This window comes from Scatophagus argus, chromosome 1, assembly GCF_020382885.2.
Source record: "Scatophagus argus isolate fScaArg1 chromosome 1, fScaArg1.pri, whole genome shotgun sequence".
Classification (NCBI taxonomy): Eukaryota; Metazoa; Chordata; class Actinopteri; family Scatophagidae; genus Scatophagus; species Scatophagus argus.
The window spans coordinates 28336999-28347314 of NC_058493.1; the positions used below are offsets into that span (position 1 = coordinate 28336999).

General features: G+C 44.0%; 1 protein-coding gene across 3 annotated transcripts; it reads left to right on the top strand.

The window, feature by feature from the left end:
- Nucleotides 1–3693: 3693 nt before the first annotated feature.
- On the top strand, nucleotides 3694–10279 carry LOC124063513. Of its 3 annotated transcripts, none has more exons than XM_046397259.1 (14): nucleotides 3694–3856; nucleotides 4807–5012; nucleotides 5826–5963; nucleotides 6325–6463; nucleotides 6546–6865; nucleotides 6923–7188; nucleotides 7468–7609; nucleotides 7714–7857; nucleotides 7989–8047; nucleotides 8268–8452; nucleotides 8555–8955; nucleotides 9166–9265; nucleotides 9465–9651; nucleotides 9734–10279. In XM_046397259.1, exons 1-14 carry the CDS (start codon nucleotides 3740–3742, stop codon nucleotides 9868–9870), a joined length of 2541 nt encoding a protein of 846 aa, XP_046253215.1. In that variant the 5' UTR covers nucleotides 3694–3739; the 3' UTR covers nucleotides 9871–10279. The 3 variants fall into 3 exon arrangements, with proteins under 3 accessions (XP_046253215.1, XP_046253225.1, XP_046253208.1); XM_046397269.1 differs by having other exon boundaries at nucleotides 6980–7188; XM_046397252.1 differs by having other exon boundaries at nucleotides 6546–7188.
- Nucleotides 10280–10316: the final 37 nt, after the last annotated feature.

The window sequence follows — 10316 nt, forward strand, 5'->3', positions numbered from 1 at the left end:
TTCAGGCCAACACTTCCCCTGAGCAAACTGTCACTTCATCATTCAGTCAGCACATCCAGATGACACAGAATTATCATGCATCTGGACTGACCAACGTAAGTCTAATATTTCCACTCGTTTAGCTCTGGTTCGGTCTCACCTGATGGGAAAATCAGTTTCTAATGTCCCTGTAACATTTTTCTCTCAGGTAAATCAGATTCAACTTTTTATCCGCCCTCGTCTTTTTGAACTGTCAGCACACATGAGTAAAGATGATATTTTGATTGAGAATGAACACTTCAGTAAGTGAAAGAAGTCTGAGATATCCAGAGGAGCTGGACCATGACCTGGACTCGCCCTGCCTGTATCCAGATAATCTCACATGTTCAGGTTTCTCACAGCTGTGATTGTTTGCAAAAGAGCACCTACTCACCATTAGGTCTGGTGAAATGTACCTTTACTTCTTTGTAGATTTATTCAGAAGCCTTAGACCAACGGTGTGTATTTCACACAGGTTGGTAACCTGAAACCTTCTATTTGAAATTCTAATAATAATTACTGGACTGCAAATCCTGCTAAACGACACAAAGCACAGCCTCATAGCGAAAGTTCATCAAGATGTTGGCTGAATTTGAACTTAGTTGAATAGACTCAGTGGTGCGACACAGAACTGAATGCAGGGCAAAGTTGCTGTCATAAAACGGGACACGGGGCAGTCGTGGATCAGCGGTTAGGGTGTCGGACCCGTAACCGGTGGATCGCTGGTTCGATTCCCCGTACCGGTGTCCATGGCTGAGGTACCCTTGAGCAAGGTATCTAACCCCCACTGCTCCCCGGGCGCTGCACGCGGTCGCCCACTGCCCCGGGTTTGCTGTGTGTGTGTGCACGTCACTTGGGTGGGTTAAATGCAGAGTACAGTTGGAGTGAGTTCCCTCCAATGACAAGATATGTCACTTTCATAAAAATGGTAAAATCAGCCTTATTTTGGTTACTTGGTCACTATTGTTCCTATGTCAGTTGAAATGTACATGCCCACATCAGTGAAACACTATTCACCTCCAAAAAAACTGACTGAAAGAAGGATTTTCAAAACCTCAAATTAAAGGGACAGTGCACAGTTTCACATATGAACTGTTGACATGAACTAGCGCTGTAACATCATGCAGAAGGAAATGTGCATCTACTCAGGGGTGAGATGCTCATGTTTGTGACAGGACAGGATGTACATTTTTTGAACAAAAGTATTGGGACAGCCGACCATCACGCCAACAGGGACTTTAATGACGTCTCATTGTAAACACACAGACAGCTTTGCAGCTCTAACAGCTTCCACTCTTCTGTGAAGGCTTTCCACAACATGTTGGAGTGTTTCTGTGGGAATTTGTGCCCATTCATGCAGTAGAGCATTTGTGAGGTCACACACTGATGTTGGACCAAAAGGCCTGGCTCACAATCTCCGTTCCAGTTCATCCCAAAGGTGTTGGATGGGGTTGAGGTCAGGGCTCTGTGTGGGCCAGTCAAGTTCTTCCACACCAAACTCATCCAACCATGTCTTTATGGAGCTTTGCTTTGTGCACTGGGGCACAGTCATGCTGGAATAGAAAGGGGCCTTCAACAAACTGTTGCCACAAAGTTGGAAGCATAGCATTGTCCAAAATGTCTTGGTATGCTGAAGCATTAAGATTTCCCTTCACTGGGAGTCAGGGGCCGAGCTCAAACCCTGAGAAACAGGCCCACACCACACCTGAAGTCAATAATAAAGAGATGTGTCCCAATACTTTTGTCTATATAGTGTATGTGTAAAGTGAAACACAGGCATTATGATGCTGAATGGACACTACACACTATGAGTCCTCATTACAGCTGAGTGTTGAGGTGTGTACAGGTGAGTATAGATAGTCATAATGCATTATAAGCCCCGTCAATCAGTCTCTACATTATAACCAGTTGAGAGACTCCATAAGACCCTTGAACTTATAATGAATCAAAAGTTACATCTATAATGTGTTATGACTGTTGACATAGTGCATCAGAAAGCTTTCTGTGTGTAAATGAATGTAGTGCATTATAACACACTATGAATCTGTCACAGTGAGCACAAAATTCTGCAGGGAGCACAATGCAGCCCTCACAAGGCTTCCCACAGCAGAACCCAACTGTGTCAATGAGATATGAGATCGACACAAAGACAAAGCAAGCGGTGTCATCATTGGCATGATCAGAAGGCGAAGCAGGACCGTTAGGGTGATGGAATAGATACGTGTTGGCGTGGGAGCAAACAGCACAAGCAGTGCTGCACTGTGCTGCAGCAATGAGATGAGCCGGTCGAAAGTCCTGCAAACTGAAAGCAGGTTCTGAGCGAACTTGCATATTTTTACGATGGCCGCCTACATTTTTAAAAAAATATTCCTGCTTCGTTTCTTATGACCAGATTGTTGTATGAAATTAGAACAAGCAAATTAAAATTGAAAATATTCAACCATATATGGACAAATGAATGAATTGTCTCTGTGTTTGATAGGTGCTGTACAAATAAAGTTGACCTGCTTTGTCTCAGGAGGTGATGACGGTGACAGTTAAAGGTCATTTTCACAAGCATCCATTTGCACACCACATTCTTTAGCTGTTTAAACTGATGGTAACAGGAAGCCAACATGTGCTTCACTTTACTGACCATGGCAGCTCACGATACTGCAGTGACGGTTCACACGCTACGAGTCCTCACTACAGCTGAGTGTTCAGGTGTGTATGGATGAGTATAGGTGGTCATAATAGGTTATAACCAGTCAGGAGCCTCCATAAGACACTTGAATTTACAGTATAATTTGTAATCAGTCACATCAATGATGTTTCATGACTGCTGATGTAGTGCACCATAAAGCGTTATGAAAGCATTATAATACACTAAGAATGTCCCCACTACAGATGTGGTCTTCACAGAACATTGATTAATTACACTCATTTACATGAAAAGTTACTGAATACACATTCAATTTCATGCTTATCAATCTTTTAAGTTTAAGTTTAAGTAAAGAGTCACATGCAACTGAATGAGCCACAGATTTAATATTTCTCGGTGAATGAAAAAAACAGGTTAATGAAATGAAAGTGTGTGGGCTGTGCAGAGCTCATCCAGGAGGAGTGACTGCTGTGCCTACCTGCAGGGGAGCTCGGAGTTTAACAAAAACACCTGCTCAGGTGCAGTGAGAATGATGTCTGACTCACTGAACTGCAATGAGAGATGAAGAAAGACGTTTGTAAAAAATAAGGGCTCTAAAATTTTCCTCATTTAAAGGAAAATGAATCTTTTATTAGCATTTCACCTGTAAATAAATGTGAGCCTTTTCTGATTTCCACCCACAGTTTTTGCAGTCATGTAAATTTTTCCGGACTGAAAAAAATATGGATGTTTGTGAAAGAATGAAGATAATGTGGAAACTGCGTCCAACATATTATCCACTGAACAAAATCGCACACACACACCCACACACCAAGACTGCTTAGGTTTCAATTTCTCGATGAAAGGTACTGTATGTTTCCTGTTACATGGTTTACCATAATAAATGTCTTTAACCTCTTGTATTTTTTTTACTGAAACCAGTTCTGCAGCTGGTCTATTGTTCTGAAACATGGTGTGAATTCCATTCATCTCTGCAGGGCCGTCACCAGCTTCACTGGCAGGCCTCTAAGCATATAAAAAGATGCTGCAGGAGGATGTACGTGGCCCACAGTCTCTAGGCGGAGGTGAGTTTGTGGCATCATGACTTCCACTCTGCTGCTTCAGCTGCTCCTGGTCTCCCTGGCATCGGCGTCGCACCACTACGGGGGAACTGTGACCTTCACCTATAAAGGAAGAAACCCTGATGGGACGTTCAAGGTGAGCGATGCAACCTGATGTGTGTCTCATCTGTTTCTCTCATCACTTTGTCATTATGGTCGCTCTGCTGGGTTTCATTATTCAGATTTTGTGTTCATTTAAGTTGAAGTTTTGATCTCTATTAGATCTAATTTAGTCTTTTTGCTTTTTATGATGTAAAGCCTAACATTTGATCATTTATCATTATTACTTATATCATTACACTTCATCGATAAAACAGTAAAAATCCCCTGATGGTGATGGTGATGGTGAACTAATCTATATAGCAGAACCACACAAGTTGGACTAAAGTTGGCTCACCATAAGGTTCAGTTTTTGCTTTAGAAATTACGATAGTTGATTAATCGATTGATCCTTGCAGCTCTACATTTGACTGCCTCTTCCTGTTAGATCTGATATCCTTTTATAGTTATTGTTTTTATCATTATGGCTCCCGTTCTTGTCTTCAGGAGTGACTTCACTGACAACGTACAACATTATTGGTTTTATGATTTTAAAGAAGAAAGAAAGAAACACACATTTTTTAAATAAAGTATAACCAGTGATGGAAAATAACTAAGTACAATCATTGAAGTACTGTACTTAAGTAGAGTTTGAAGGTACTTGTACTTCACTGAATATCTCCATTTTCTGATAATTTATATTTCTGTGCCAATACAATTCAGAGGCAACTGTTGCACTTTTCACTCCTCCTGTCATAGATTTTGATGTAATCTTATAGATTAAGATAAAACTTTATTGATCCCTGAGGGGAAGTTCACAAGCTCCACTGGAAAGTAAACCAGTTTTTAAACCTCCTTCATCAGCTTCAACGTTAAAATGATGCACATGTTCACGCCTCAATAGTTCTAATCTAACAATATAATATACACCACTCTGAAATATGCCTGATGCCAGTACTTCTACAAAATATTTAAATGACCTCTGCTTGAACTGATCCTTCTCCGCAGGTGGACATCCGCAACAGGGAAACCTTCGATGGGTGTCTGTACCACCACTACTGGTCTTGTTACACTGGAAACTGTGGTTACTCCAGCAGAGTTCAGAGAGGTGTACTGGACAGGAGCACCAACGCTCCTCGCTATAACAGCCAGTGGTGTGAAACCGAAACGGTCACCACACGACATGTTTTCACTGACAAACCTTTTGAAATGAGGTGAGCCAGTTGTTTTACTTAAATCCCAGTAACGTACAGCTGCTCTTCCTAAATAGTGTTTATTGATCGGAAGATCATCTTATTCCTCAACCCAGCAAGTGTATTTGCTGCGGTTTAGTTTGTCATGTTGCATGCATTCTTTCAAAAGTGTTGTTTGTCGATATAGGTTCTCAGTCATCCGGGTCATGGTAGTTGAAGTGCTGGAAGCAAAGGCAAAAGAATATCTAGGTTGTTAAAGACGTTTCACCTCTCATCGGAAAGGCTTCTCCAGCCCTGAGATTGAAGGGAAAGTCGAGCTATTTAACCTCTGTTGGGGCTGTCACCTTAGGGGTGGTCTTGAGGGTTGTTGACACTTCTTGCCATCATGTGAGTCAAATGTGAGTCATTATGGTTATATGAGGGAAGATGCAAATGGGTGTTAAACCATCTGGGGAGACCTTTAGGTGTGAAAGATCATCTACGTCCGGGATAGAACGTCCATCTTTGAACAAAAGTGGTAGCTTACGAGACCAACTTTCAGTCACCTAGAGTGCAGCTTTGAGATTCCTGCCCAGACAGTTTAACCCCCATTTGCACCTCCCTCATATGACCATAATGACTCACATTTGACTCACATGATGCCAAGTGTCAACGACCCTCAAGACCACCGCTAAGGTGACAGCCCCAATAGAGGTTAAATAGCTCGACTTTCCCTTCAATCTCAGAGCTGGAGAAGCCTTTCCGATGAGAGGTGAAACGTCTTCAACAATCTAAAGATATCTGGTTGCCTTCGTTTCTAGCACTTAAACAGTGTTGTTTTCACGCACACACCAGGGCACGTAGCTGTTGTTGGATCCCAGCACGAAACCCGGTTAGTTATTGGAATTTCCTCACCTCCTTGGATTTGGGAACGAGGTCTGACACAAGAAAACCCAACAGGTCACCAGATGTTGCCATTCTGCCCCTCCTACGGTAAGTTTCTCTGGTCATTACAGTAATTTGGCATAAGATAATATCTACAGTAAGTTCAACATTATGTCTTAATTATACAATAATATATTTCTGTGTTTATAATATATTTGGATTTGAGTTGACTTGGACTTGACTCGGACTCAAGTCGGTTTTTTTTATATATATTTATATAGTGTTGTTTTATATTTATAGCATTAGGTATTTTTGTTAGGTTTTTGGGCTTATACTGGGACCGGGGAAACTAATTTCGTTCCACCTCATGTTTCTACATGTGTGAAATGACAATAAAGCTCCTTGAATCCTTGAATCCTTGACTACTCCACTACAACAGTGGTGCTAACTGTTAACATGTCTATTCAAGAATTCCTCAGAACTGCCCGCGGACATACAGGCTGATGTCCTTTGATCCTGACGGTGACAGAGTTCGATGCAGATATGGAAACATCCCAAATTTAGAGTGCACCTCGTGCAACCTACCTTCAGGCTTCATCTTAGATCAGGTTGGTTAAGAACCCAGTTTTCTCAATATGCTGTGTGACCGATGCTTTGCCTCTCTAAACTCATATGTCTTTGTATTGTTAGAGCTCTTGCATGTTGCACTACCAATTCTCCAGTGCCAACTATGGAGTTTATGGATTTGAGCTGGTGGTGGAGGACTTCCCACAGAGGAGCATCACATTGGCCTACGCTGATGGATCCCGATCCACCAGGGCTCCACTGACTGCAAGGCGAAGGAGATCAGTCATGAATCCAATGACCACCTCCTCTCCTACCACAGGGCCCCCATCCACTATTGCGAGCTGGTGGGGGTGGTGGCCAGCCACAACTGCATCCCCATGGGGATGGTGGCAGACTCCTGCTATGACAGCAGCACCAACCCAAACTGCATCTCCATGGGGATGGTGGCAGACTCCAGCTATGAGAGCAGCACCAACCCAAACTGCATCTCCATGGGGATGGTGGCAGACTCCAGCTATGACAGCAGCACCAACCCAAACTGCATCTCCATGGGGATGGTGGCAGACTCCAGCTATGAGAGCAGCACCAACCCAAACTGCATCTCCATGGGGATGGTGGCAGACTCCAGCTATGACAGCAGCACCAACCCAAACTGCATCTCCATGGGGGTTGTGGCCAACCACAACCTCCACATCGCACACCACAGGGCAGCTGTACGCCACCACCCCTCCTCTCAGTAAACTGCCTTTACAGTTCTCTTTCCTTGGTGAGTTGGGTTTTACGTGTCCACAGAATCGACCATCCACACTTTACTTTGAAGAAATCAAACCTGTTGCTGCGCTGCCCTCACCGAGTCCAAACCTTAAGGCCTGTTGTGTCTCTAGCACCACCTTAACGTGTTAATGTGATTGAGGTCAGGGCTCTGAGAGTAAACAGCAAATACGTTTGTAAGGGAGGGGTTTATACACAGAATACAGTATTTGAGTGAATGTACCTTGTTTGACCGACCACTGCTCATACCATTCTCTTTGGTTTTAAACTCCAGTGGACCCTCCTGTTCCTTCATGTCAGGAGGGTCTCTACTTGCCACGGCTTGTGCACCCGACACCTGCAAACGCAGCTCGCGTCCAAGCGGAGGCCAACAAAGAGGTGGAGATCAGAGTGAAAGCACAAGCTTCATACGCGACGTGAGAAACAACACGATCAGTGTGGCAACAAAGCATCCATCAGCAGGTCAGGTGACATCAGCATCAACAGGTAACCTCTGGCTCTTTGCTCTGTTTTCATACAGACTACATGATATCATCATGAGCGGGCCCACGAACATCACCAAGCACAGGACCACACATGACGAGTTTGTCATTAAGTGGACGCCTACAGAAGATGACCTGGGGGATCACTACCCGATCTGCTTCGCTGTTGAATCAAGATGGGGGTGAGCCGAGTGTTTGTTTCTTTTATGTCACAACTATTTTGTGTGTGTGCACAACTGTGAATAACCTTAATAACCTCACCATCATTGCCCTCAGTTAAAGTGCTGAATCAGTGTTCACTGATGCCTTCCAGGTCGTCCATCTATCAGTCCGAGATGAGGTGTGTCCTGGTGGACGTCATCAGGGAGGAAGGTGAGTCTCTGCGCTGCCTTAATGCCAACACAGTCAATAAGACCACTGACTTACACATTCTGATTACAGCAGACAGATACATGGTAGCAACATCCAACATACGTCAATACAGACTTAAATATTATAGATTTTATTTATATATGTGCCACTGCATTAACCATGCAGTTTTCTGCATATTAGTGTGGATCAAAGGGTAACTAAATATATGGTTTATTTTCAGTTGAAACCACAGTGATCTGCACTGAGTCCACCATGACAGTAGTGGTTGAGAGGTCTTCAATTCCTGGAATTGATGTGAATCGTTTGCGGCTCAGTGACCCCGCCAACACCGCCTGCAGCCTCCACTCCAACAGCACTCACGTCATCGGTGTCATCCCTCTGAACGCCTGTGGCACTCAGATCGAGGTAACTCAGGGTTGTTTGTTCCCGCTGTGCTCGTCTCTCAACCATTGCCTTCTATTTTAATTAGCAGTATGAGGGCTTCCTATTTAACCTTATACTCTGCAGGAAGATGAAGAAAACCTAATGTTCAAGAATGAAATCACCACCGTCGACAACGGCCGAGATGTGATCACCAGGAAACACCTGCTGGAGGTTCAGTTCTACTGCCAGTACCCCAAACGAGGAAACGTGACGCTGGGCTTCACGGCACACAGGAATAACGTCACAGTGTTCGAGAAGGGCTTCGGCACCTTCACCTACGCCTTCGAGTTCTTCCCCAACGCGCAGTTCTGGTCCATGATCGATCCGAACTCATACCCTCTGGAGTACGACATAGGGGACGAGATCTTCATGCAGATTGAGGCCACCTCGACAGTCAACAACACTGAGCTGTTTGTGGAGTCCTGCAGAGCTGCACCATATGACACCCCAAACTATTCGCCAACCTACTCCATCATTGAAAACGGGTAGGCACGAGGTCACAGAGTGCATAGCAAATTATTTGTGAAGGATAGAGGGATAGAAATCTTAAGTGTTTCTCCATGTAGGTGATTGTATGATTAAATGTTTAATTTACCTTCCTGATCATGTGAATCAGTCTCCTGTAAGGTCTTCCACGGTGTGACACAGAGTTACATTTTCAACACTTCTCATGCTTCCCCTTTCGCTCCGACCAGGTGTAACGTGGACTCGACTGTTGAAACCTATTCCCCAGCCCACGAGAGGCAGTTCAGGTTCAGCATGGAGGCCTTCAAGTTCATTGGCTTGCATGACCAGGTGAAGAAGTGACTACATGCTTAGACTGGATTAAGTGACTCTAACTGTGTCTGTTATCACCCCTGAGTGAATATGTCCGATTCATAAATTCCTTTTTCACAGTTAAGTGGAAAAACAGTCACGACAAGGCGGTTAAAGTTGCAGCAGTCATGTAAGGCTCACCTGCTGATCTAAAGCCAGCTTTTCCTGTTGTTGTCAGGTGTACATCAGCTGTTCAGTCATCATGTGTGAAGCAGGGGAGCCCAACACCAGGTGCTCACAGGGATGCATCAACTCCACACAGTCAGCCCGCCGAAAGCGAGAGGCTACCACCCAGAGTGGGATACACTTTGTTTCCCAGGGTCCCCTCCGGCTGAGGAGGTCAGCAGAGCTCAGGGAAAGCCCAGGTATGAATACAAGCAGTGCTTTCTCTACAGCACACCCGCCTCCTTTGAGATCACATGCAAATTACGCTTGTCTTCTCTCCAGTGATGAACCTGAATCTGAACCTGGTCTTCATCGCTGGATGTCTTCTTGCAGCCGTCGGCATGATCAGCGCCGCAGTCATGTACAAATCCAAAATGCTGAGGGTCAGATACCAGCCTTTGCCCACATCTGAAAGTTAGGAAGCAGCCCGAGCAGAATAAAGATTCTGTTTTAATCACATTTGGATATACAAAGATGAATTTGATTATTTTTCTATCAGATATCTGTTCATGTATCGAATCCCCTGCATATCTGTTTAAATGTCTACAGCTATAGTTGGACAAGCTGAAAGGATAGAAAATCAGTATCTTTGCAAAGTGAGTCTTGTTTTAAGCAACAGTGAAACCTGGTACTGCAGCTGCTGGGTGTTCAGTTCAGTAATCTGGGGTGTAGGTTTACCACTTTTCTACTTTTATGTTTTACGGTGTGGTTTAAAGCAACTATCTTCATTTACATGCATAGCCTTGTCTGAGCGTGATCGCTAACATGTCGAATGTTGTCAAAACACGTACACCTGCTAAATGGATCAGTAAAACATAAATTCTCTTACACCTGTGTTTGCTTTTGTCCTCTTCCTAACACACAC

What these genes read in the sequence shown, in the direction of transcription:
- LOC124063513 (XM_046397252.1), top strand. Translation starts at nt 3,740, where the DNA reads ATGACTTCCACTCTGCTGCTTCAGCTGCTCCTGGTCTCCCTGGCATCG. An exon ending in TTTACAGTTCTCTTTCCTTG is followed by an intron (nt 7,189 to 7,467) that starts GTGAGTTGGGTT and finishes TTTAAACTCCAG; the next exon opens with TGGACCCTCCTGTTCCTTCA. An exon ending in GCTGTTGAATCAAGATGGGG is followed by an intron (nt 7,858 to 7,988) that starts GTGAGCCGAGTG and finishes GATGCCTTCCAG; the next exon opens with GTCGTCCATCTATCAGTCCG.